This window comes from Podarcis raffonei, chromosome 15 (genome assembly GCF_027172205.1).
Source record: "Podarcis raffonei isolate rPodRaf1 chromosome 15, rPodRaf1.pri, whole genome shotgun sequence".
NCBI classification, from domain to species: domain Eukaryota; kingdom Metazoa; phylum Chordata; class Lepidosauria; order Squamata; family Lacertidae; genus Podarcis; species Podarcis raffonei.
Window position 1 is genome coordinate 2879326 of NC_070616.1, and position 22960 is coordinate 2902285.

A 22960-nucleotide genomic window follows, 5' to 3' on the forward strand; every position below is an offset into this window, starting at 1 on the left:
GGATGTGTCTTGAGCTGTGATAGCGGCTGGATTCAGATAATTACGTGCCTATATGTGTGTGTGCATGAGACAGACAGACACACACAGAGAGAGAAACCTCTGGTTTTGAGCACCCTGCGCTCCTTCGCTGGGAGAGGAGGGATATAAATGCAATAAATCGTAATAATGACTAGAATGTAGCCCACTGCACAAGAGGCCAAAATCACACCCAGGGCCCCGCCCACTTTTTGCCTCCGGCCCCCACACCACCCGCATGTTGCCCCTGTAAGATTATCTGTGAGAAATGGGTTGCAAAAAGCTTACTCAATTTAGATGAAGGTTGTATTAGAATCCCAACCCCAAGAGTACAGTCGTACCTTGGTTTTCGAATGGAATCCAATCCAGAAGTCTGTTCAACTTCCAAAAATGTTTGAAAACCAAGGCGAGACTTCTGATTGGCTGCAGGAGCTTCCTGTAGCCAATCAGAAGCTGTGGAAGCCCCATCGGATGTTCGGGTTCCAAAGAACGTTCAAAAACCGGAACATTCACTTCCGTGTTTGCGGTGTTCGGGAGCCAAAACATTCAAGAACTAAGCTGTTTGAAAACCAAGGTAGGACTGTGTGTGAAACAGAAGAGGTCAGACGATTTGCCTGTTGAGGCCTGTATTGTCTCCTCTGACTGGCCTCGACTCTCCAGGGCAGATCTTTCTTCTCCTCTCCTACCAGAAACCCTTTTTAACTAAAGGAAATTGACTGTGTCAAATTCTTGGGAGAAGAGAGAGGTTTTGAGTGGGTGCCGGAAGTATCTTAATGTTGGTCTGGGCAGACCTCACCGGAGAAAGCGTTCCACAGAACCAGGACAGGGGCAGCAACCAAACAGGCGAGGGAAGAGAAAGTTCTGCTTCACCCAAGGCGTCCTTCTGATTCCTCTGTCGGCCTAACCCCAAGTCACAATTGAAAAGAGGATGTTGTTCTCTTGTCCTTCCAGAGAGCCATGCAGTGCCACCACAGCCAGCTCCTCTGGTTCCGACGCCTCTACCTGTTCTTCTCGCGCTACGTGGTGATCAACTCGCTTCGCAGCCTCTGACAGGGAAGGGCCCTTTTACTCTCAGGATGCTTGGGAGATTGGCAGGAGCGAGAGAGGCTGGAGGAGGGAGATCCTCCTTAAAACTCTCACTGAGCCGAGGAGGGCACAAGGTCTTTCCATCCCGCTGACGCAGTCTGGCTGAGATGACGGATGTCCGAGAAACTAAGCACTGATCTGTGCCCGATTCTGCGAAGGCGAGCAAGACGGAAATTTACAAGGCGACATAGATTATATGAGAGATGGGCGCCGAAGGAGAGGATTTATCCTGGAATGACTTCACTTTGCCAATGTTTACAGTGTGCCAACTTTTTTCAAAAGTCTCTTTTTATCATTCCACTTACGCACCACTTCCTGTAAAAGCACCTCAAAGCGATTTAGCAATAAATGGACACAGTTGCTGAAAAGTGCGGCCTCCCCCAGGCAAGTACCGTATTTTTTGCACCATAACACTCACTTTTTTCTTCCTAGAAAGTAAGGGGAAATGTCTGTGCGTGTTATGGAGGGAATGCCTACGGGTGGCGGGGGGGGGGAATCTGCTGCAGTCGTGAACAGAGGTTCCATGGTTCCCCTTCCTTCCCTCCTCCGTGCCTCGCTTTGAAACAGCAAAGCGGGAGAAGAGCCGCTGAGTGGGGAGGAGAGAGGGACAGAGAGCCTGCTTCTTTAAAGGAGCAAAGCGGGAGAGGAGAGGAGCCTTCTCCCCTTATACCCCTCTTCTTCATTATTAGCAGCATCCTTCTCCACACACCCCACGCGTGCTCCTTGTCCCTTGAGTGCTTTTCCTTCCCTCCCCACTTAAAATGTGGTTACAAAGCACGGATCCACATGGATCCTCAGGATTTTTGCACTGGGTCACCCCAAATTCACCATCAGATCACATAGCATGTCCATGGCTACATCTTGCACCAAAAAAATCACGCACCCACTGTTGCCTGGAGCCACAGTGGTGCAAAAATGTGGTTACAAAGCATGGATCCACATGGATCCTCAGGATTTTTGCATTGGGCTACGCCAAACTCACTGTCAGATCACATGTCTGTGGCCACAGCATGAACCACAAAAATCATACATCCACTTTTTCGTTTAGAATATTTTTTCCCCCTTGTTTTCCTCCTCTAAAAACTACGTGCGTGTTATGGTCGGGTGCGTGTTATAGAGCGAAAAATACGGTAAGTAAAGTCCCAAGTGGCGTGCATGGAAGACTCAGCCCAAACCTCTCTTATCCTTGAACTTTGGTGGGTGGGCCTTGGGTCAGCCACCCATTGTCAGGGAAAGGGGGGCAGCTAGAGAGGGGAGGGGGCTTGGAAGCACTTACCAAGAGCCTAAAGAGCCTTTTTCTAGTTTGTCGTCCGATTCGGAGGGAGAAATAGAGAGGGGTCAGTCCCCGGAACTAGCTATTCACAGAACAAAGGAAGTAACAGGCGTGCCCTGCCTTGATGGGCATGCTGGTCGAAAAAAACGTCACCAAGATTCAGAAGAGTCAACTGACTGAGAAAGCACGGACGCGTTTGTTTGAATTCCTGTATTTGGTTTTGAATTTCTAGTATCTACCAGGCAGAAGTGGCTTGATGCCTGGAATTTTATCTTTAACTAGCTTGGCAGCAAACACATCCATCACACCCATCCTCAGCCGGACGTCCCTTACAAGCTCACGTGGGGATGAAGTTGGAGCACCTTTTGTGTGCTGAACTTCTTGGATGGCATATGTAGTGCTTTCTAGATGCCTTTGGACTCCCAACTCCATCATCCCCAACACCTGAGGCTAAGCAACAGCCCTGTGGAGGGCTGAAGGTTCCCCAAAATGTGGTTCTAGAGCTGGGTGTGGTATAATGTGGCCTAGGAACCACATACCTACGGGACTGCCTCTCCTGGTATGCCCCGCGGAGGACCTTAAGGTCCACAAATGACAACATTTTGGAGGTCCCAGGTCGCAAGGTGGTTAGATTGGTCTCAACTAAGCCAGGGCCTTTTCAGTACTGGCCCCAACTTGGTGGAGCGCTCTGTCACAAGAGACTAGGGTCCTGCGGGACTTGACATCTTTCCGCAGGGCCTGCAAGACAGAGCTGTTCCGCCTGGCCTTTGGTTTGGACTCAGTCTGACCCTTATGTTTCCCTCCCCTTATGGTCTTGATCTATCGGCTACTTTTAAAATGAGGCTGCATTTTAAATTGCATTTTAACCTGTATTTTAAATTGCTCCCCCCATTATGGTTTTTACTGTGATTTTATTGATGTTAGCCACCCTGGCCAGGGAGGGCAGGGTATAAATAATAATAATAATAATAATAATAATAATAATAATAATAATAATAATTATCGCTAGAGTGGGAGAAACCCGAGTTCAAATCCTACTCAGCTAGGAGGCTTTCCCTCTCCCTGGGTTGCCTCTGGCCATCTGCTGTGTCTCTTGGCCCGGTCTACCTCGCAAGTTTGTGGCGATGAGAAAATGTGGAGGAGAACCAGGTACGTCACCTGAGGAAGGGTGGGGTAAGAATGCAAACCAATGTTTATCCAGTCTGTAAATAAATAGATGAAAATGTGAGAAAGCAGACATGATTTTAACTCACTAAGATTGCAGGAGCCACACTGAGGACCTGGCCTTCAACCCACCCCAAATGCCACTACATTATTTGAGAGGCTCCCTTATTTATATTGATGTCCTCACATACAGCATGTGACTCAAGTCTCTCACTGATTTCAGCCTCCACCTTTGCCTTATGGAGTCCCGAGGTCCAGTAGTAATAATAATAATAATAATAATAATAATAATACTACATTTATTATTCATACTCCACCCATCTGGCTGGGTTTCCCCAGCCACTCTGGGCAGCTTCCAACAAAACACTTAAACACAATAACCTATTAAACATTAAAAGCTTCCCTAAACAGGGCTGCCTTCAGATGTCTTCTAAAAGTTTGGTAGTTATTTTTCTCTTTGACATCTGGTGGGAGGGTGTTCCACAGGGCGGGCGCCGCCACCGAGAAGGCCCTCTGCCTGGTTCCCTGTAACTTGACTTCTCGCAGCGAGGGAACTGCCAGAAGGCCCTCGGCACTGGACCTCAGTGTCCGGGCAGAACAATGGAGGTGGAGACGCTCCTTCAGATATACTGGGCCTTTGAGGCCGTTTAGGGCTTTCAAGGTCAGCACCAACACTTTGAATTGTGCTTGGAAACGTACTGGGAGCCAGTGTAGGTCTTTCAAGACCATCTGGTTCCTGTGTATTTCCACAAGGCACACCAAAGAATGTAGGGAGCTTCCTTGGATTTAAGTTTGCGTAGCTCAGTATTGTCTACACTGGCTGGCAGCAAATCTTAAGACCCCTTCTGTTCCATTGAGCTTCCGGGTCAGAGAGTATGCAGCAGAGAGTGGTTTGTTTTACAAAAATACAAGTTTTATTTCCCAAAGGTATTTGAAACAGAGATCGATCTCTCAGCAATCCAGGACAGATGGGCTATGGGGTGTGTGTATTGAGAATGACCAGCCTAGGGGGCCGCTGCCCTACCAGAACGGGCTGGGTCACTCTTTGGACATACTCCTGATGGTGGGGTGTCCCTTCACAGCCTTCTCCCATTCCTTGCCGTTGATGGCCTCTATGGTGACGCTGCTGACTGTCCCCTCGTCCAGGCAGTGCGGAGCTATTCCTGAGAGAAGGAGAGAAGCTTCATCAGGCAATGCTCTCGGTCTCCTAGGGATGGTCCCCTGAACTCTTGTGTTTTTGTCCCAGGTATGGTGAAACTGTGGCTCTACAGATGCTGCTAGACTCCCAATTTACGTGCCGGATTTACGTATAAGCTAACCAACTATAGCTTAGGGCCCCACTCTCTTGGTGGCCCCCAAAAAATTTAAAGGGGAAAAAACTGGATGTACATTTCCAAAATGTAAGATAAAAAAACAAATAAAATAAAACCTACATACAGCAACAGTGTTTTGTGTCGTGTAGGCTCCTATTTGTTATGTGCTAATGGCTTTAGATACCTATTAGGTCCATAAATTACCATACAGCATATATTCAACACCAAAAGCAACGACAATTTGTTGTTGACAAAGGAGAGCTGGACATATAAAGGGCTCCTTCAGTAGCTTAAAAGGTAAAGGGACCCCTGACCATTAGGTCCAGTCGTGGCCGACTCTGGGGTTGCGGCGTTCATCTCGCTTTACTGGCCGAGGGAGCCGGCGTACAGCTTCCGGGTCATGTGGCCAGCATGACTGAGCCGCTTCTGGCGAACCATGGAAACGCTGTTTACCTTCCCGCCGGAGTGGTATCTGTTTATCTACTTGCACTTTGACGTGCTTTCGAACTGCTAGGTTGGCAGGAGCAGGGACCGAGCAACAGGAGCTCACCCCGTTGCAGGCATTCGAACCGCTGACCTTCTGATCGGCAAGTCCTAGGCTCTGTGGTTTAACCCACAGCGCCACCTGCAACCCTTCAGTAGCTTAGGGCCTTATCAAACCTAAATCCAGCCCTGACTCCAACTCCCATCAACCCACAACTATCATGGCCAACCAACAGGGATTATGCGAGATGGAGTCCAACAACCTTTTAGGGGCCACAGGCCTGCCACCTGACAGCAGGCTCAATTCTCCAAGCGCTGGTTCTTACATAGTCAAAAGGGCACCATCCGTACGCAGGATGGAGATACTGTCAGGCTTGGGAGAACCCTCCAGTTTTGCAGGAGTACAGAAGTCTTTAAGAAAAGAACTCTCACTCGTTCGAAACACCCCTAAAAGCACCTTATTAGGACTGGGGGTCTTCAGCAGCCACAGAATGCTGACTTGTCTGTTTGGGAGTGAAGGAGGGCGACTGGAATGGAGTATACTGGGAAAGGATCGCTGGAACCCCAAGTTGGAGCACCCTGTGCTGCAATGTAACACTATCAGTTGCATTGGGAGGGGGAAGCTGTACAGAAAGCAGCAAACCAAGGAAGACTCCCCCCCCCTGCCACCCTCTTCAAGCCTCAGGCCCCCTGAGGACAACTCCCTACCGTATCCGTCTGGGTTGGAGCGGGGCGTGTAGAAGCTCTGGACGCCGCATGTCTTGCAGAAGGTGTGCTGGGCGCAGTGGGTGTTGAAGGTGTAAGTGGTGAGGCTGTCGGCACCCTTGGCGAAAAGGACGACAACAGCATGACACTTAAGCTTTTCTAGACAAGGTGCTTTTCCCGAGGCGCCCAAAGCGTTTTGCGCCAATGAGCGCAGTGCGCCCCACAACCAACTTGTAAGGTCGGATCCCTGCAGAACACTCTTTGTGAGCCTGCCCTTGAGGCTGGTTAAGGGAGCCACAGCTGGTGCAGAATCCAGCAGCCAGGAAGACCTGTTTGATAGTGGTCTCCCCCGGGAGGTGCTGGACTCCCTTCCTTGGAGGGTTTTGAGCAGAGGTTAGATAGCTCTCTGCCAGGGATGCCTTATAATAATAATAACTTATTATTTATACCCCACCCATCTGGCTGAGTTTCCCCAGCCACTCTGGGCGGCTCCCAATCAAGTGCAATAAATATTAAAATATTAAAAACTTCCCTAAACAGGGCTGCCTTCACATGTCTTTAAAGATGAGATAGCTGCTTATTTCCTTCACATCTGAAGGGAGGGCGTTCCACAGGGCAGGCACCACTACCGAGAAGGCCCTCTGCCTGGTTCCCTATAACCTCACTTCTCGCAATGAGGGAAGCGCCAGAAGGCCCTCTGTGCTGGATCTGTGCCCAGGCTGGATGATGGGGGTAGAGACGCTCCTTCAGGTATACTGGACCGAGGCCGTTTAGGGCTTTCAAGGTCAGCACCAACACTTTGAATTGTGCTCGGAAACGTACTGGGAGCCATTGCAAATCTCTCAGGACCGGTGTTATGTGGTCCTGGCGGCTGCTCCCAGTCACTTTAGCTGAGAGTCCTGCATTGCAGGGGGTGGACTAGATGACTCTCAGGGTCCCTTCCAACTCTACGATTGTCCTGGACTAGCTGAGTCCAGCAGGTCTCTCCTTATGCATTAGCATACAATTTCCTGAACGACTCAGGACCAGCTTACCTGTAGGGCTACCTTCCCCTATACAGGATCATCAGGAGGAGAGCTTGCTGATAGAAGCTGTGACCTGCGGATTGTCACCTGGTGGGGCATGCAGGGCGTGCTTTGGGGTGGCTCCTCCCACGCTCAGGAATGCCCTCAACCCCCCCTTCACCCACTGGGTCCCTCTCTGGGGTCATCAGCTGGCAACTCCTCCAGCCTCTTCAGCATCCTGATCTGACCAGCCCCTCCTCTTGACTTTTGCCTTTTTGTTTTCCATCGGTCCGTTTCTCCTCATTTAAACTGTTTTAATATGTGTTTGTTCCCTTGAAAACCCCGTTGAGATTTCTGCAAATGGAAGCAGTGCCCGAGGTATCATAAAATAGAAGAAAGAATCCCATAGGTGGAGGGAGAGAATCTGGCTTTGGGAATAGTCCAGCAGTCCTTCCGATGTTGCTGGGCTGCCAACTGCCGTCATTCCACTGGGAGCGGGAGCCTTGGGACATCTGGGGGGCAGCCAGAGGCTCCCCCAGGCCTGGAACAGCAGCTGCTTGCTGCCTTCATTGCCAAAGGCAAGAGCCGAGGCGTCAACTTTTATCTAGATTGGCAGCCAAGTTTCTGTGCAAGTTGTTTTGCAGCCAGAGAGGTCAAAGGGCAAAGCAAAGTCCTGCCTCAGAAAAGCAAGGGTATGGTCACCATTGCAATTGGGAAAGGAGATGGGCAGAATAGGGAGAAAGGGTGAATCCAGACCTGTCTTTGCAGTCTGGGGATGTTGTGCAGCTGTTGGGCGCACCCTCCCCAACTCGCCAAACCTACCTTCAGCAACTTGAAGTGCGAGGCAGGAACGATGAAATGCTTGTTTTGCTTCTTCACACAGATGCTGCAACTGGAAAAGGCAGGAGAGAAAGATTAAAGAAGTCAGGACTAAGTTACCTGAAAGGCCACCTGCCCCCCACGCCCGTATAGTCCTGCAGGATCAAACCACGCCCACCCACTCCTCTGCTGACCGTACAGGAGGTGTCAGCTGACGAGTGGGAGGGCAGGGTATAATTCTGCATTAGATTTACGTCCCAGTAGGGAACAAGATCACACTGTCGAGACAGCAGGATTTAATTACCTCATCAGCTGAGCAGGGATTTATAGCCCTTTGCAAAGAGGCCCTTTGAAGTATGTTGTGCACAAAGAGGCTTTTGCAAAGCACTTAAAACAGCTCACACGCTCCTATTTGAGCCTCCACAGGCTTGAACTGGGAGCACAGAGAGACTCACAAAGGGCTTTGCAAGTCTCCCTCCCTACCTTTTTGTCTCAAATCTTGGGAGGAAACTTGCAAAGCCTTTTCCAAGTCTCCCCACACTTCCCTTTGAAGCCCATGAGTTTAGGGACCTAAAGGAGGGAGATACTTTCACAGCATTTTGTGAGTCTCCCACAGCTCCCTTTTAAGCCTTCAAGATCAGGGGCTTAAAGGGGGAGCATGGGGAGACTTGCAAAGCAAAAGGAATTTGGACAGGTGGGCAACCCAACTCTCAGATTTGGCCCAAGAAGTAGATCCTGATAAGGACCTGGCCTGCAGAGGGGGAAAAAGGATCATCTGAAGAAATTCTATTTGCAGCACCGCACCCTACAGAATATCATAGGCCAGTGACCCAAAAAGGGGCATTTTCTGCAGTTGCCCTCAATATTATGGGATGCCCTTCCTGCTGCCATATATGATGCAACAACCATCAGCTGCTGGAGATGCTTTCTGCAGACTTACCTTTTTGCCCAGGATTACTTTGACCCCCTAAGATTGAATCCTGTTTTAATCTCTCTGAATTCCCTGAACTCCTGTTTTTAAATTGGTTTTTACACCCACTTATGCCACTGCTTTGCGAGTTCTACATTCTTTTTCTGGTTTAGTGAAACAGATTTTTGAAAAACACTTGGAAAGGATCGCTAATTCTTGAGCATCAGTTCCCCGTGGGCACGATGTCCAACACGCTCCGGGGGGTATTTGTTTCACAAGGTATAAATGTGGGGGAAACCAAACAAACTCTGGACGTGTGAGTGGAGTGCATGAGATTGGGACTGTGGGCAAAAGCGCCACATTCCAGGAACAGTTCTCTGAAAGAGCAGCTCTTGTGTTTGACCATGCTGCTACGCCCATGAACTCCCTGTGTGTTGGTGTGCTTTCTGAACGCTTTCCGTAAACCCCCCTCAAAGTGGAAAGGGTTGGTGGAGAGGGATTGTGGATGACACTCACTTGCAATCAAAGACGTGGAGGTCGGCCGATGCCCAGACTTCAAAGCGTACAGCCCCACAGTGACAGCCCCCTGTGTGCTTCACCAGCCCTTGGTACTCGCTAGAGGGAGAGAGAGGGGAAAGAACAGAGGTTCGTTAATGCTCCTTCGAGGTCTGAATCAATGCACTTTTGCCTTGCTGGCCAACTACCGTATTTTTCACTATAAGACGCACTTTTCCCCTCCTAAAAAGTAAGGGGAAATGTGTGTGCATCTTAGGGAGCGAATGCAGGCTGCGCAGCTTTCGTTGAAGCTTCGCTTCACTGGAAAGGTGCTGCTAGTTTTAGAGAAGGAGAACAGAAAAAAATAAATTCTCTCCCTCTCTGTGCAGCGCCCCTTCAGCGAAGCGGGACGAGAAACGGAACCCCTTCCCTTTCTCCTCCCGCTTTGCTGGAGAGGCGCTGAGCAGAGAGGGAGAGAACATTTTTTTTCTTGTTCTCCTCCTCTAAAACTAGGTGCGTCTTATGGTCAGGTGCATCTTATAGAGTGAAAAATACGGTATTTACCATTTCTGGAAGCAGTGAAATTGCAGAAGATGAACTTTGTATCTCTCACTGGGGAGGAAAAGAGAGCCGGTGGTGGTGCAATGGTTAGAGTGTCATGCTAGGACCCAGGAAAGACCAGGGTTCGAATCCCCACTTGGCTATGAAACTCACTGGGTGTCACCTTGGGCCAGTCACACTGCCTCTCAGCCTAACCAACCTCGCAGGGTGGTTGTGGGGATTAAAGGAAGAAAAGGAGAACCATGTACGCCACCTTGCAGGGAAAGGGGGAAAATAAATCCATCAATAAGCAACATTTCCAGAGCCACTGCCATCCGGTGAGCTTCTTAACATAAGAGGGATTTGAAGTCAGGCCTTCCACATCTATTGGCCGATAGCAAACTAGTTAAGAACCTAAAAAGCTGCCTTTATACCAACTCAGGCCTGGTCCATCTTTCCCAGCGCTATTAGGAGCTGCCTGGGATTGAATATGGGGCCTTCCGCATGCAAACCTTGCGCTCTGTCATAGAGTTGTGGCCCTATCCATAAAAGCAAAGCAAGATCCTAGTCCTCATGGTCCAGAATAAAGGGCTGAAGCAGGAACACAAGAAGCCACCTTGGTCTGAGTCAGGTCCCAGGTTGAGTTCCCACAATTGCCAGGTAAAACTGGGAAAAGGCAAGTCCGGCCTGAGATCCTGGACAGCACCTGCCAATCAGTTTAGACAATGCCGATCAATGGGCTGATTCAGCAGAAGTATGCCTGGAGAGCTCAGTTGGTTTAGCTCCAATGTTGCAGGTTCAATTCCCGTATGGACTCCATGGTTCTAGGACAGGGGTCAGCAAGCTTTTTCAGCAGGGGGCCAGACTATATTTTGAGGGGGGGGCGGATGAATGAATTCCTATGCCCCACAAATAACCCAGAGATGCCTTTTAAATAAAACCACACATTCTACTCATGTAAAAACACACTGATTCCCGGAACATCTGCGATTGGGCCGGATCCGGCCCCCGGGCCTTAGTTTGCCTACCCATGTTCTAGGACTTACTCCCGGGTAAGTGGTGTTAGGACAGCAGCCTTAGACGAGCAGGGAATCCCCACCCGCTACATTAAAAAAAAAAATCTTGAAAAATATAGAATCGTAGAGTTGGAAGAAGAGTGCTTTAAGGGCGAGGGGCTTCGTTTGGAAGGGTGGGGCATCCACCTTGCATTTGCGAGAACCCACCACCCTAAAAAGGTTGGGCGCTCCAGCAGGTGCAAAAACAAGACGCTTCCCCCAAAAGGACGGCGGCGGCGGCGGTGATTGGAGCTTTCGATGCACGGGAGCAAAAGGGGAAAGCAGGTTGCACAGGTGGGCGGGGGCGTGTCCCGGATCGGGCCCCCCTCCCCTCCATCCTTACTCACAAGGTGTCCAGCAAAAGCCTGGCCGCCTCCTCGCAGCTCACCCGCTGGCGCTTCTGGAACTGCAGCCAGCGCTCCTTCTGCGCCCCCAGCGCCAGGGCGCACAGCTCCTCCGGGGCGGGGGCGGCGGGGGCCGCCTTGCCTTTGGAGGAGGCGCGATCCCGGGGGGAAGAGGGGATCGGGGCCGGCGGAGGCGGAGCGGGAGCTTTCCTGCCGCCGGACTGGGGGCCTTTGCGCGTCGCGGCAGCCGCCGGGGTCCTCTTCGCCTTCCCCATAGCTCCTTTTCCCCCTCTCCTCGCCACGCCGCCCCTCTTGCGCTCGCCGCCTCGGCCGCCCGGGGGCGCTCCAGAGCTGTGCCAGCGCCTCCGGTGAGGAGCCACGTGGAGGAGGAACTATGGGGAGGGGGGGAAACGGGGGGGCTCCTTCGGGGATGCCGAGGCTGGAGCAAAAAAGCGCAAAAGGCCTTGAGACGCGGATCGACCTGTAATAAGAACTATACTTTTGGTGCGAGCACCAGCTGTCGACGTTTCTTGCACGGGGATTAGAACCTCCAGACACTTCTTATATGATCTGGCATTTTTATTTTCTTACATGTACAGCAGAACCGTCATCTTCCTGGCAAAACTTTTAAATCTGGAACTAAACTTTATACTCGGATAACGCTGATGTTCTTCTGTGCTTGTGCTCTGTTATTTTAACCCATGGGCAACTGCACTCATTCTTTGTGCCTGTTTCGCAGATCTGTTTTTCCATTTTTTTTTACTTTCATCTGCTCCCATTTTAATATACATGATAAAATGGAAATTTTGAAATTTTAAAACCCCGTGGCCAACTCCGGGGTTGCGGCGCTCATCTCGCTTTATTGGCCAAGGGAGCCGGCATACAGCTTCTGGGTCATGTGGCCAGCAGGACTAAGCCGCTTCTGGCGAACCAGAGCAGCACACGGAAAGGCTGTTTACCTTCCCACCGGAGTGGTACCTATTTATCTACTCTGCGTGCTTTCAAACTGGTAGGTTGGCAGGAGCAGGGACCAAGCAATGGGAGCTCACCCCGTTGCAGGGATCTGAACTGCCGACCTTCTGATCAGCAAGCCCTAGGCTCTGTGGTTTAACCCACAGCGTCACCCACGTCCCCTATAATTTAGGAAGATGGAAAAATTGGAGAAGTACTGATATGCAGCTGAAAACAGAATTAAAAGGAAGGGATGCGAGGGGAAGTCGGGAGATTCAGAGTAATCTCAATATTTGGATTTTGTACTGTTTTATGTTGTATGCTTATATTTCTGAAAATCAAATAAAAAAAATATGGGGGAAAAGAAGAGTCAGTGTGGTATAAGTGGTTTGAGTATCAGGCTAGAACATGGAGGAGATTCGGGTTCAAATCCCCACTCAGGCATAGAGCACATCAGGGGACCTTAGGCCAGTCCCTATCTCTCAGCCTTGACCTACTTTGCAGAGCTGCTGGAAGATAAAAGGGAAAGGAGGAGGTGCATGTTTGTTGCCTTGAGCTCCATGAAGGAGATGCAGAATATAATTACAATGAATCCAGAAACTAACGAATAAATGAAGCCTCACACCAAGGCATGCAGAGGTGACTCAGCGGTAAACAGCGAATGATCCATGCCTCCTTTAAGCAAGTCCTCACCCTTACTGGGTGCCAATTCTGTGTCTCATTTAATGGTGGCGATGAGATCACCGCTGATCATGGGAACCGGATGTTGTGAACCCCAAAGCTGATAATTGTCAAGTTCCTGGCAAGTCATTTGAAAGGAGCTTTTTCGTAGGGCTCCGTCAAGCCCCGAACCGGTTTTGTGGGGGACAAGCGGTGGAAAAGGCTAGTGTGCCTCTGAGCATGTCGTCTGCTGAATGAGGACATTGGATAGGGATGAAGCAGAGGTGCCAACCTTTCACTTAAGAACTGTTATAAGAAAAAACTGCTCCTTTTCCCTTATGGGGTACCCAAGAGCCCGTATAGAGTCCTTACGTAGGTTCCCTATCGGTAGGAGAAAATAACAGAGGCCAACCAGAGAATATTGAGAAGCAAAGCAGCTAGTAAGCCTGATCTTTATTAAAACTGTTGCAACAGGGTCCTCACTCACCACACGCAGGAAGGAGGAGGAACCCAGAACCAAGGTGTACAAGCCCTTGTATAGACTTTTGAAGTTGCCACTCTGTAGCTCAAAACCACCCTCCAAAACATCAGACATACATCACTGAAGGGGTGGTCTCCAGCAGAAATCCTGTCTGCCAGATACCTGATAATGGTCGCTGATTACATTTACCTAGGCAGTCTGGTCATTCTTTTGTGATGGTAAATACTCAGTTTCTGAACCCAGGTCTCAGGCTCACTCGATTCATACACAGGTATGCTGTTAAGACAGGATTTGTGAGCACGGAGACAACGGGAGGTTTTCCCATTTCCTTCCTCACTGCAGAGGAATATTTGAGGTAATTTGGGAGAGTAAAAATGGCTTCAGGATTGTTCTCTTGTTCTATTTCAGACACGTGGTTCATATACTTATGTATGTGTTTGCGTGGTACATTTATGAACATTTATTTTATATCTTAGACCTTATAATGCTCATAACAGAACATAAGAAGAGCCTGCTGGATCAGACTTGATGATCCGTTGGCCCGATACAGTAGGTCTGATCCAGCAGCCAAGTTCTTATATCCTTAACGTAGGAAAACATCCTCAGAGCTCCTTGGAAGTCTGCTGTCACAAGGCCTGAGGGGTACATTGCCGGAGGGCCATAGAGCCACACTGATTGTTCAGTCGTTAAGAATTGCTTCTAAAATGACAAATAAATACAAAGCGCCTTGAAATCACAAGCCCAGATTTGGTTTCCTAGCAGGTGGAAAGGAAGCCAGAAATAAGTGCTTTCTGGTTTTCTGATTCTGAATGCATCCCAAGAGTTAAGTTCCACATTGACTCATTTTTTCCTGTAACCTAAAGCCTTCAGTGTGTATTGACAAACCCCAGTCCCCACCCAGAGCTGCTCAGGAGAGATGCAGGCCTAAAACACTCCACTAAGCTGCCGCAGCTGGTCAGACTCGTTTGGTTTGCCTTCCTGTCAAGTATTGGAAGGAAAGGTCACTGGAGATAACATGTTCACCAGCCAGCCCTTCATTTCCTTCTTCCCCAGTATCGTAATTCTGTGCCCGCCATTATGATTTTTCAGTGTCAAGATTCTAGTCCTCATTTAAAAACTCAGTACTTCTGTCTTCTCCCTCATCTATTTCTTGTGACCTTTCTTGCTGCCTTTACTGGACGCCAAAAGGCAGGCTATTGGGTATTTATCCATTACAGGATTTGCTTAAGGGGAATACACAGCTGTCAATACATGTGACTCGTAGACATGAGGACTCTATTATTATTATTATTATTATTATTATTATTATTATTATGCTCTTTGCCATAAGTTTCCAAGGCAGGTTATGGCAATTTAAAAAGACAATGTTAAATTCAGTTTAAAACCAAAGAAAGGGGTTTAATTATTTCCCATTTAACTCAACAGGGTTTGTTTCATGTTAAAACATTCCTGTTCCCCCCCCCCATCAGTTTCACACAGGAAGACCTCAGAGCAGAAACACTGAACTTTGGTGTCCCAGAGAAAGAATATCAGAGAATGAGCCCTGGATTAATAAATAGCTCAGCACTTTGCTCTCCACAGTGGTAATCTTCCTCTGGAAAGCCCAAAGGTTGATGATATTGGTGGACAACCTCGTGTTTTTCAACCATGTGAAGCATGATTCATTGCCATTCAGGCCAGCCAAGACATAGCTTCCCATTGACTCCTGGTGCATACCTCAGATATTGCCAATATTCTTTATGCGAAGACAGCATTTGTGCTCACTTTTTTCTTTTGAATTTTGTTAACTCACGTATAACTGTACTTATTTTCTGAGCCTATTTTATAGTTTTGGTTTTTATCTTTGAGTTTCCATGTGTTTTTATAGCTGGTCTCTCTGTTATACATTATAAAATGACATTTAAAAAATCCTTTCCTCCCCTATTGTATATATCACATTAAAAGGAGCAATACTTATGAACATCTCTTATCAGTTCTACCTTCAAATTCACTGGGACTTTAAAGTTGACAGTGGGGGCGTTGGGGTTGGGCTAACCCTCCAGAATGGCTGATGGAAGGACATTTAAATGCAGCAGAGTTCAGGCTCCATTATATTTTTGAGCAGAGAGCACATAAATATAGTTTATAGGGCTGACGGGCTTTATGCCTAGCTAATTCATGCAGTTAACCCTAACAATGTGTCTTCTGTTTGGCCTCTTATTTCAGCTGCTTCCAGTTGCTACGGATCTCCAGGTTGCGGCTGATGGGACTGGGGCATCTGGGGGGGGCACCAGGTTGGCAGAGGCTATAGAATAATATTCTGATTAGTAGAAGAAGGGGGAAGAAAGGGGGGATTAAAGGGCAAAAAGAAAGAACAGTCTAGAAGCTGTGGAACATTCTCCAGTTATCTTGTGTTGTTCAAAGTTCACTTTCAAGGATAAGCTGTGTTTCAGTACAAAAGTGCCGTTCTCCCCTGCCAACCGCCTGGCGCTATCTTAATCAGGCATGTTTGCGTGGCGGTGACTCAGCAGAGCGAGGTTTCTGGGAGAGCAGCCCGTTTTGTGATTCAGGCTGGGCAAGGATACCAAACAGGCATCCAGGCAGCACGAAAGGCCTCTCTTGCTTGGGGGGGGGGTTGTGCAAAAGATCCCTCTGCAATCTTGTGTAACTCTCTGTTGCATTTTGACAGGGAGCCATTCCCACTGGAGGATACTGGGCCCTGATCTGATTAGATTCTGGTTGCTGAAGGAAGGAAAGCAGGATGGGAGGAGGCACGGTCTCTGGTCTGTTCAACTTCCTGCTTAGATTCATTATGACTACTCAAGTAAAAAATTGCCGGTGCTTAGACTATGAACTTGGAGACGAGGGTTCGAATCCCTGCTCAGCCATTAAGCTCTCACTGGGTGACCTTGGGCCAGCCATTGTCTTTCACAGCCTAATTTACCTTGTTGGCATGAGAGTAAACCGGGGACAGGGAGAACCATGTACAATGCCTTGAGCTCCTTGGAGGAAAATGTGGTATATAAATGTAACATATTGTTAACGGAAAAATCCGAGGGCTCTCTTGGACAAAAAAAACAAGGACACCAGCCAGGAATACCAGAGCGAAACAGCAGCCAGTAGGCTTGGTCTTTATTGAAGACTGTCGCGACAGGACTCCCACCTGCCACCAGGTGAAACAAAATGGAAGCCCAGAACAAAAGAAGACCCCAACTTTTATTAGTTACTAATCCCCCAAACTACACCCCTAGAACTACATCATGACTACATCATTGACACATCACAAAAAGGAGGGGTTGAGGGAGGTGTTGTGGAGGTAACCTGAGTGTCCTGTCACCTGGCTGGTTCCTCCTTTCCCCCTCCCCATGAGTCACTTCCAGGAGACAAAGGGGAGCTGGCAGTTTCCTGCCCCCAGAGGGAAGATCTGATCATTGCCCTTTGGTCCAGTCCATGTTGAATCCACTCCCATATGCAAGTCCTTTGTGTCCTTGATGGTCTTCTGTCTGGGACCATCAAGGTCGTCATGCCAACTGGGTAGGGCTCCTGTGCATGTGCTGGTATGGTTAAGGGATTATGGCCGTCCTGTATCAAACCACCCCCCTTTAATAGTCCTTCCTTCATGGAGTAAAATAAAAGTGGACTGGTGTAAATCCAATGTATGGTTGATTTACTATGAATTTATAACAGAAACGTCGCGTATGTTGGGTGTGTGTGTGTGTGGTGTTTGTACAAACTGAATGATTTGGGGGTGGGGAGAGTTTTCCTGCAACAATATAATTAAAGAAAAGCAGAAGCAGAGAAGTGCCTGGCTGCTGGATCAGTCCAAAGTGGGCCTAGTTATTCCAGCATCTTGTTTTCAAGGTGGTCAACCAGATGCCCCCGTAACTCCAAAACATCACACATACATCACAGAAGAAGGCGGTCTCCAACAGAAATACATCACAGGGGGCAGTTTCCAACAGAAATCCTGTCTGTCAGGATACCTGACAATGGTCACTGATTACTCCACCTGGGCAGCCTGGCCATTCCTTTTGAGATGCTAAATACTTAGTTCCTGAATCCAGGTCACCGACTCACCCTATTCATACACAAATATGCCATGAAAACAGGATTTGTGAGCAAAGAGACAATGGGGAGACTTTCCCATTTCCTTCCTCACTGCAGAGGAATATTTGAGGTGAGAGAGTCAAAATGGAGAGTCAAAATGGCTTCAGGATTGCTCTCCTGTACTATTTCAGACACGTGGTTTATATACTTGTACATTTATGCACTATATATATATATGACCTTAGAATTCCTATAACAGTTGGATCGATGGTGGCTAAGGCTCACCTATCCAAGCTTCTTGGTTTCACAGAACTCTTCAGCATGCCCTATGGTGACCATGGTGTAACAAGATAATTGTCGAATTCCCCCCCCCGCCCCCCAATATGTTGGTCCAAAGCCACCAGTCTCACTTTTATCTCATGGAAGCGTCCTGTAAGGTTCAAATCAAATTTCTGTTTGGAGTCAAATCACTTTAACAATATAACATTGCATTTTCAGATGTCAGCTGCTCTGTTCAGTCCCTCTGAAATCTCTCTATGTGTGTTCTACTGGAAATAGCTCACCACCGGAATTCTGATTCGACGAAGCAGACATTTGGGCCAGTGATTCAGTCCTGCCCCAGATGGGCTTGTCTGAGCATGTTAAAGAGTTCGTCTCGCAGGCAGCATTTCCAAGCTGTTAGGTCATCTGAACTCAGCTTTCAGCTGCTTAAAAAATAAATGCACAGCCCTGTGAGTTATGCCCAAGGGCCTGGAGAAAAAATGGTGATGGTAGCAAAATGTTAATATTTACCAGTCACTTCTAGAAATTAACCCATCCTTGCAGAGATTATATAAACCTGGGTGAATACCGACAAAAATATTGGGGTGTATCCAACATTAGGCATACTCAGAGGAGACCCACAGACAGAGGTCAATTAATTTCAATGGGTCTACTCTGACTATGGCTAACTAACACTGGATACAAACCATTTAAAAGTAACAGATTTATTTATTTTTTGCAAGGAGAGCAAAACTGTCATCAGGAAGAGAACATAATCTAAAGCAAGGATGTTGTCATTTGTGCTGAAGGGAACACGAGCATTTCTGTGATCCATACAAGTTGGGTTATCGTGGATGATGAATGTGATGCCGGTTCAAACGTTATCTGTCCTGTTTGAAGAGACACAAACCAGGCAGATTATGCTGAGAAGCGTTCCTGAAGCACTCCTCCCCCTGCCACCCTCAATCTAGCTTTCTTTGTCTGAACAGCGAACAATGAAATCGGGTTGTTTCCCGAGAATTCTTTTAATTCCTTTTCTCAGGAAAACAACAGCACAACATACCCTTGGTTTCCCACTGTGCAGGCACTGTGTGTGTGTGTGTGTGTGTGTGTGTAAACTCTCCTAAATCAGCAGTGGCACATTCTGCATGCACCCTGATCATCACCTTGTGACTTGTGTACAAATCTATGCAAACACACACAGCCCTCTTTCCAAATAATAGATGCTTTCATAATGTTGCCTGGTGACCTAGTTCTTGCCTGCCCTCAGTTTTTCTGGGAAATCCAAATGCACTGAAAGGATCAAGGAGGTCACAAGATCTGGATTTATTTGTGGTTTTTGCCAGCCCAGCAACGATAGATATGTTGCCATCAGCTGGTACTCGTTAAGCACTGAGTCACCCAGAATTCTCAGGATAGCATTTAAAAGGAAACATGTTTCAAAGGCTTTCCAGGGTCAATGGTCTACATTCTGGAGTTACCCCATGATATGGCACAAGCTATGCCCGTAAACATGTTGTGGAACCAGTGGCGTAGCGTGGGGGGTGCAAGGGGGCCCGGCCGCACCGGGCGCAACATCTGGGGGTTAGGGGGCGCAAATCCACGGGTTAGGGGGTGCAAATTACTTGCCTTGCCCCGGGTGCTGACAACCCACGCTACGCCACTGTGTGGAACACAAACTGACCCAAGATTAACATATGGGTACCAGATTTTTTTCAATGAATCTGGGGACACTTTTTTTTGGGAAGCAGAGTAGCAACAGGAATTCAGTAGTGGGGATGGTGAGGCAAAAGACCCTGGGCCCAAGCACACATGCATATTGTATAAAGGTGCAAAGCCCTTATTTCGCACCCTGTGAAACATAAATGCATAGAGTTTTTAAAAAAACTAGGCAACAGCGCGCTGCCCCCCGTGACTCCCGAGCCTTCTCTGATCTCCTGCCCCCTTCCCCCTTTGCTTCGATAGATTGGGGGGGGGCTCGGGAGTCACAGGCGGGTGGCCATTGCCCAGGAGCGGGAACAAGGTGTGCGGTTTATCTGCCAGGCAAGGTGCAGAGCCCTTCTTAAGCCATATTTTAATTAACTGTTTGTTTGTTTGTTTGTTTGTTGTTTTGTTTGTTTGTTTTTCCTATTACCTTTTACTGTAAATCATATTTGTCGTTAGCTGCCTTGAGCCCAGCCCTGGCTGGGGAGGGTGGGGTATAAACAAAATTTTAATAATAATAATAATAATAATAATATTTTGCACCCTGTGACACATAAATGTGCAGAGTTAAAAAAAAAACTGGGCAAAGGCCGCCAACCCACAACTCCCGAGCCTCCCCCGATTAGTCAAAACAAAGGGGGAAGGGGGCAAGAGAGTGTCCCCAGTTCCCCTTCAGTAGTGGCGGCAGCAGTGGCAGTCAGCAGCCCAGAGGCAGCCTTGTAGTGCAGTTGGCTCTGGAGCTGCTTGCTGTTGTGATGCCCACCATTTTTCCTCTCCGGAAGTCGCCATATGATGCGTTGCAAATCTGGGGACATTTCTGGGGACAAATTTGTCCAGGGACAGATTTGTGGAACTGGGGACATAAATAAAGTATAGTGTTTATTAGTGCCATCACCCCACCAGTTTCACAATGCATTCTGAAAGCTTCTAAGCAACACAGAACTCTTCCTCTGCTTGGATGTTCAGCAATTGTTTTAGATGGGTGGGAAACAGAATTCTAAGGCATTAAGAAAAGCTTATTTATCCCCATTTGTGCATTGCTTTGGTCATCAAAGAGTATGGAATATGTATTAGATCCTTGACATCTGTGAGACTCTCAATGTTACATAGAAGTATGCTTTGATGAAGAAGCAATGCAAGTAGCATAGATCTGTCTGATTCAATGAGTTCATCCATATAAAAAGCTGAAGAATATATTTTTATTTATTCCCTTTTTGAGGGGGCAAGTGAAGTTTTTAAAACTCTTTTTTTAAACTCACCAAGACATTTTAAGCAAATTGTGGGTTGTTTTTTTTTAAAACTATGGGCAACCCAGAAATTGTGAAGGGGTTGCAGCAAATTCATTCTGTTTTTCTGGATTGATTGCTTCTGTCGACAGGTGTCTTTTGTACAGGTAGCAAGCTGGAATTACAGGTAAGACCTCTCCCTTACAGCAGGTGCTTTTTATCTCAGCTCATTACATACAGTGAAGATACCAGGTAGCCTGACATCTGGCTGGTTGATAGGGGATCAAATACTTATTTCACTCATTCTAATGCGCATCAATCTCTGATTTTTGTCTTCTGGGTTTCTGGGGTTTTTTCCCTGTTGTTATTCTGTCTCTCACAGCTACAATAAACCTACCATTAAAATTATGGACTGGTCATTTCTTTATCAGAGGGCAAACGGGCAAATTTAGCAGGGGATCAAATACTTTCCCCCCCTCACTGTATTCACAACGTTTTTACTACTGCTTTTCTTTTTCTTTGTTTCTTTATTGCATTTTATTAATCTGAGGTCAGCTGCTATACAGTAGGTTTGTACAAGGAAAGTTGGGTTTTGGTAAAGGCTTTAAAAGCAAATAAATAATGAACACAACAAGCCAGCCATTTCAAACTTATTTTGTATCCAATCCTCTTAAAATATGTATCCACTCTGTTTTCTCCTGGATACCTCTTTTCTTCTTCTTCTTCTTTTTCTTTTTTTACAGGAAGTGCTACAGGAAATAACATGCATATGCTATTAAGTTGCAAAATTCAGGGTGCCTCTTGCCTGCTAATCCTAGGCAGGGGAAGAAGAGAGAAACTGGTTGTGTGACCCTGTTTCAAGGTACTCAGCGAGATTCCCATCTGGCAGAACAAAGTATTAATTTCAGGCGAGCTCCGAAGAGGAAATGGCTTCAGGGACTGGAACATTGTTTCCTGTCGAAAGCCAAAAACAGAAAACACCAGCTTGAGTTTCAAATCCTGAGCCCTGTTTTCATCGCTACATAATAACTTGGGGGTGCGTTGAACCCAAGTAAGCAATATTTAGAGTAGACCCACTGAAATTGACAGACATGGCTAAATTCCCTCCATTGATTTCAGTGGGTCTACTTGGAGACCAACGGCTGGATATGTATGTAAAGACTGGGAAACCCAGCCAGATGGGCAGGATATAAATTAATAATAATAATAATAATAACAACTATTGTTTCGATGCCAGCAACTCCATTGAGAAAAACATGGAACAGTTTGCAGCAAGGAGACAAACAGAATTGTCTCAAAGGAACAAGCACCTCATATGTGGCTAGATGGGTCAACACGATAAATAACTTAATACATTAATATGGGTTATCTTTTTAACATTTTCTATTAAGACTTTGGGGGATAACTCAGTATGGAAATATGTACCCCCACTTTTAAAATGTATGAGGGGAGAAGTTCTGCTGAGCACGAGTGACTCCATTTTACAAAGCCTGACTTACGGGGCATATTTTGGTGATACTATTTAAGTGTTTTTGTTCAACAGACCTGGCTTGCTGGTTAGTGGTAATTCTTTTTTTACTGGGCTTTTTTATTTTCCTTTTTTGACCCTGCTTCCCCGTTCCTTCCAGTTTTGTTCACCAATGATAATGCTTGCAGAGCTTTTAATTTATTTCCCCTCCCCCCCCTCAAATATTCTGCTTTGAGACTACCTCATAATGGAAAAAAATGAAATTTAAAAAAAATTGTATGACAAGAAACAAATAGATTTTAAAACATAGCGAGGTTATAATTGGCAGCTCTCGTTCTGGGACTGAAGAACAGGAAAGAAACGCCTTAGTTAATTACATAACCAATTTTTTTAAATGGTGAAGGTTTCTGAGGGGGAGCCAAATTTTCCCTCAAAGAGGAGGGGCCCCATTTGTGAGAGAATGAAAACATTCTCTATTGTTTTATATGTATTTTATGTGTTTTGGTTTTATTATCTTGATTTTTCAGTTTTAATATTAACTTCCCCTCGGGAGACCCCTCCCCCACCCGCGAAGATGCCCATCCCCCACCACCCCCGGTTCGCCGTCCCCCCCCCTCCTTCCCCGCATGCGCACAACAGCCCGCATTCACTTTCCTCCCACCCCACTTCTCGAAATCTGCTTCGCTGAAGCGGAGGGGCCTTAGCAACGAGGGTGACCTCACCCTGCACCAATCAGCGAAGACTTACTCATTAGAAACACACGGAGGAAAAACACCTCCCTTCCTTTCTCCAGATCCTTCCAGAGCTTTCCTACCCGAGAGCCAATCAGCGATCGCATGGTTCCTCCCTTCGCACCAATCGCCACCGAGCCTCCGATTTAATCCCGCCTCTCTTCAACGGCCCGTCGAAATTGCGCAGAGTCTCTTCACCTGCCTTTGTATATCCCTCCGCAGCTCACACAACTCGTTTTATCGCGT

At 47.4% G+C, this 22960-nt stretch overlaps 2 protein-coding genes across 4 annotated transcripts in view; one reads left to right on the forward strand and one right to left on the reverse strand.

Annotated features, from left to right (window-relative positions):
- The window catches only part of PIGL (phosphatidylinositol glycan anchor biosynthesis class L), a 45103-nt gene extending 40568 nt beyond the window's left edge, over positions 1 to 4535 (forward strand). The window contains exon 7 of one of the 3 annotated variants that reach the window (XM_053367642.1): positions 4466 to 4535. In XM_053367642.1, the coding sequence (XP_053223617.1) occupies positions 4466 to 4531 (66 nt within the window). In that variant the 3' untranslated portion in view covers positions 4532 to 4535. Of the gene's footprint in view, positions 1 to 966; positions 1470 to 3383; positions 3829 to 4465 lie in introns of those variants that run through there. The other 2 variants (XM_053367640.1, XM_053367641.1) reach the window with 2 other exon arrangements.
- CENPV (centromere protein V) lies at positions 4430 to 11529 on the reverse strand. Its single transcript, XM_053367644.1, has 5 exons — positions 11210 to 11529; positions 9289 to 9387; positions 7866 to 7935; positions 6043 to 6157; positions 4430 to 4701 (listed from the first exon to the last, which is right to left on the reverse strand). Exons 1-5 carry the CDS (start codon positions 11479 to 11481, stop codon positions 4577 to 4579), a joined length of 681 nt encoding a protein of 226 aa, XP_053223619.1. The 5' UTR covers positions 11482 to 11529; the 3' UTR covers positions 4430 to 4576.
- Positions 11530 to 22960: the final 11431 nt, after the last annotated feature.

What these genes read in the sequence shown, in the direction of transcription:
- CENPV (XM_053367644.1), bottom strand. Translation starts at nt 11,481, where the DNA reads ATGGGGAAGGCGAAGAGGACCCCGGCGGCTGCCGCGACGCGCAAAGGC. An exon ending in AGGCTTTTGCTGGACACCTT is followed by an intron (nt 9,388 to 11,209) that starts GTGAGTAAGGAT and finishes CTCTCCCTCTAG; the next exon opens with CGAGTACCAAGGGCTGGTGA. An exon ending in CTCCAACCCAGACGGATACG is followed by an intron (nt 4,702 to 6,042) that starts GTAGGGAGTTGT and finishes TCCTTCTCTCAG; the next exon opens with GAATAGCTCCGCACTGCCTG.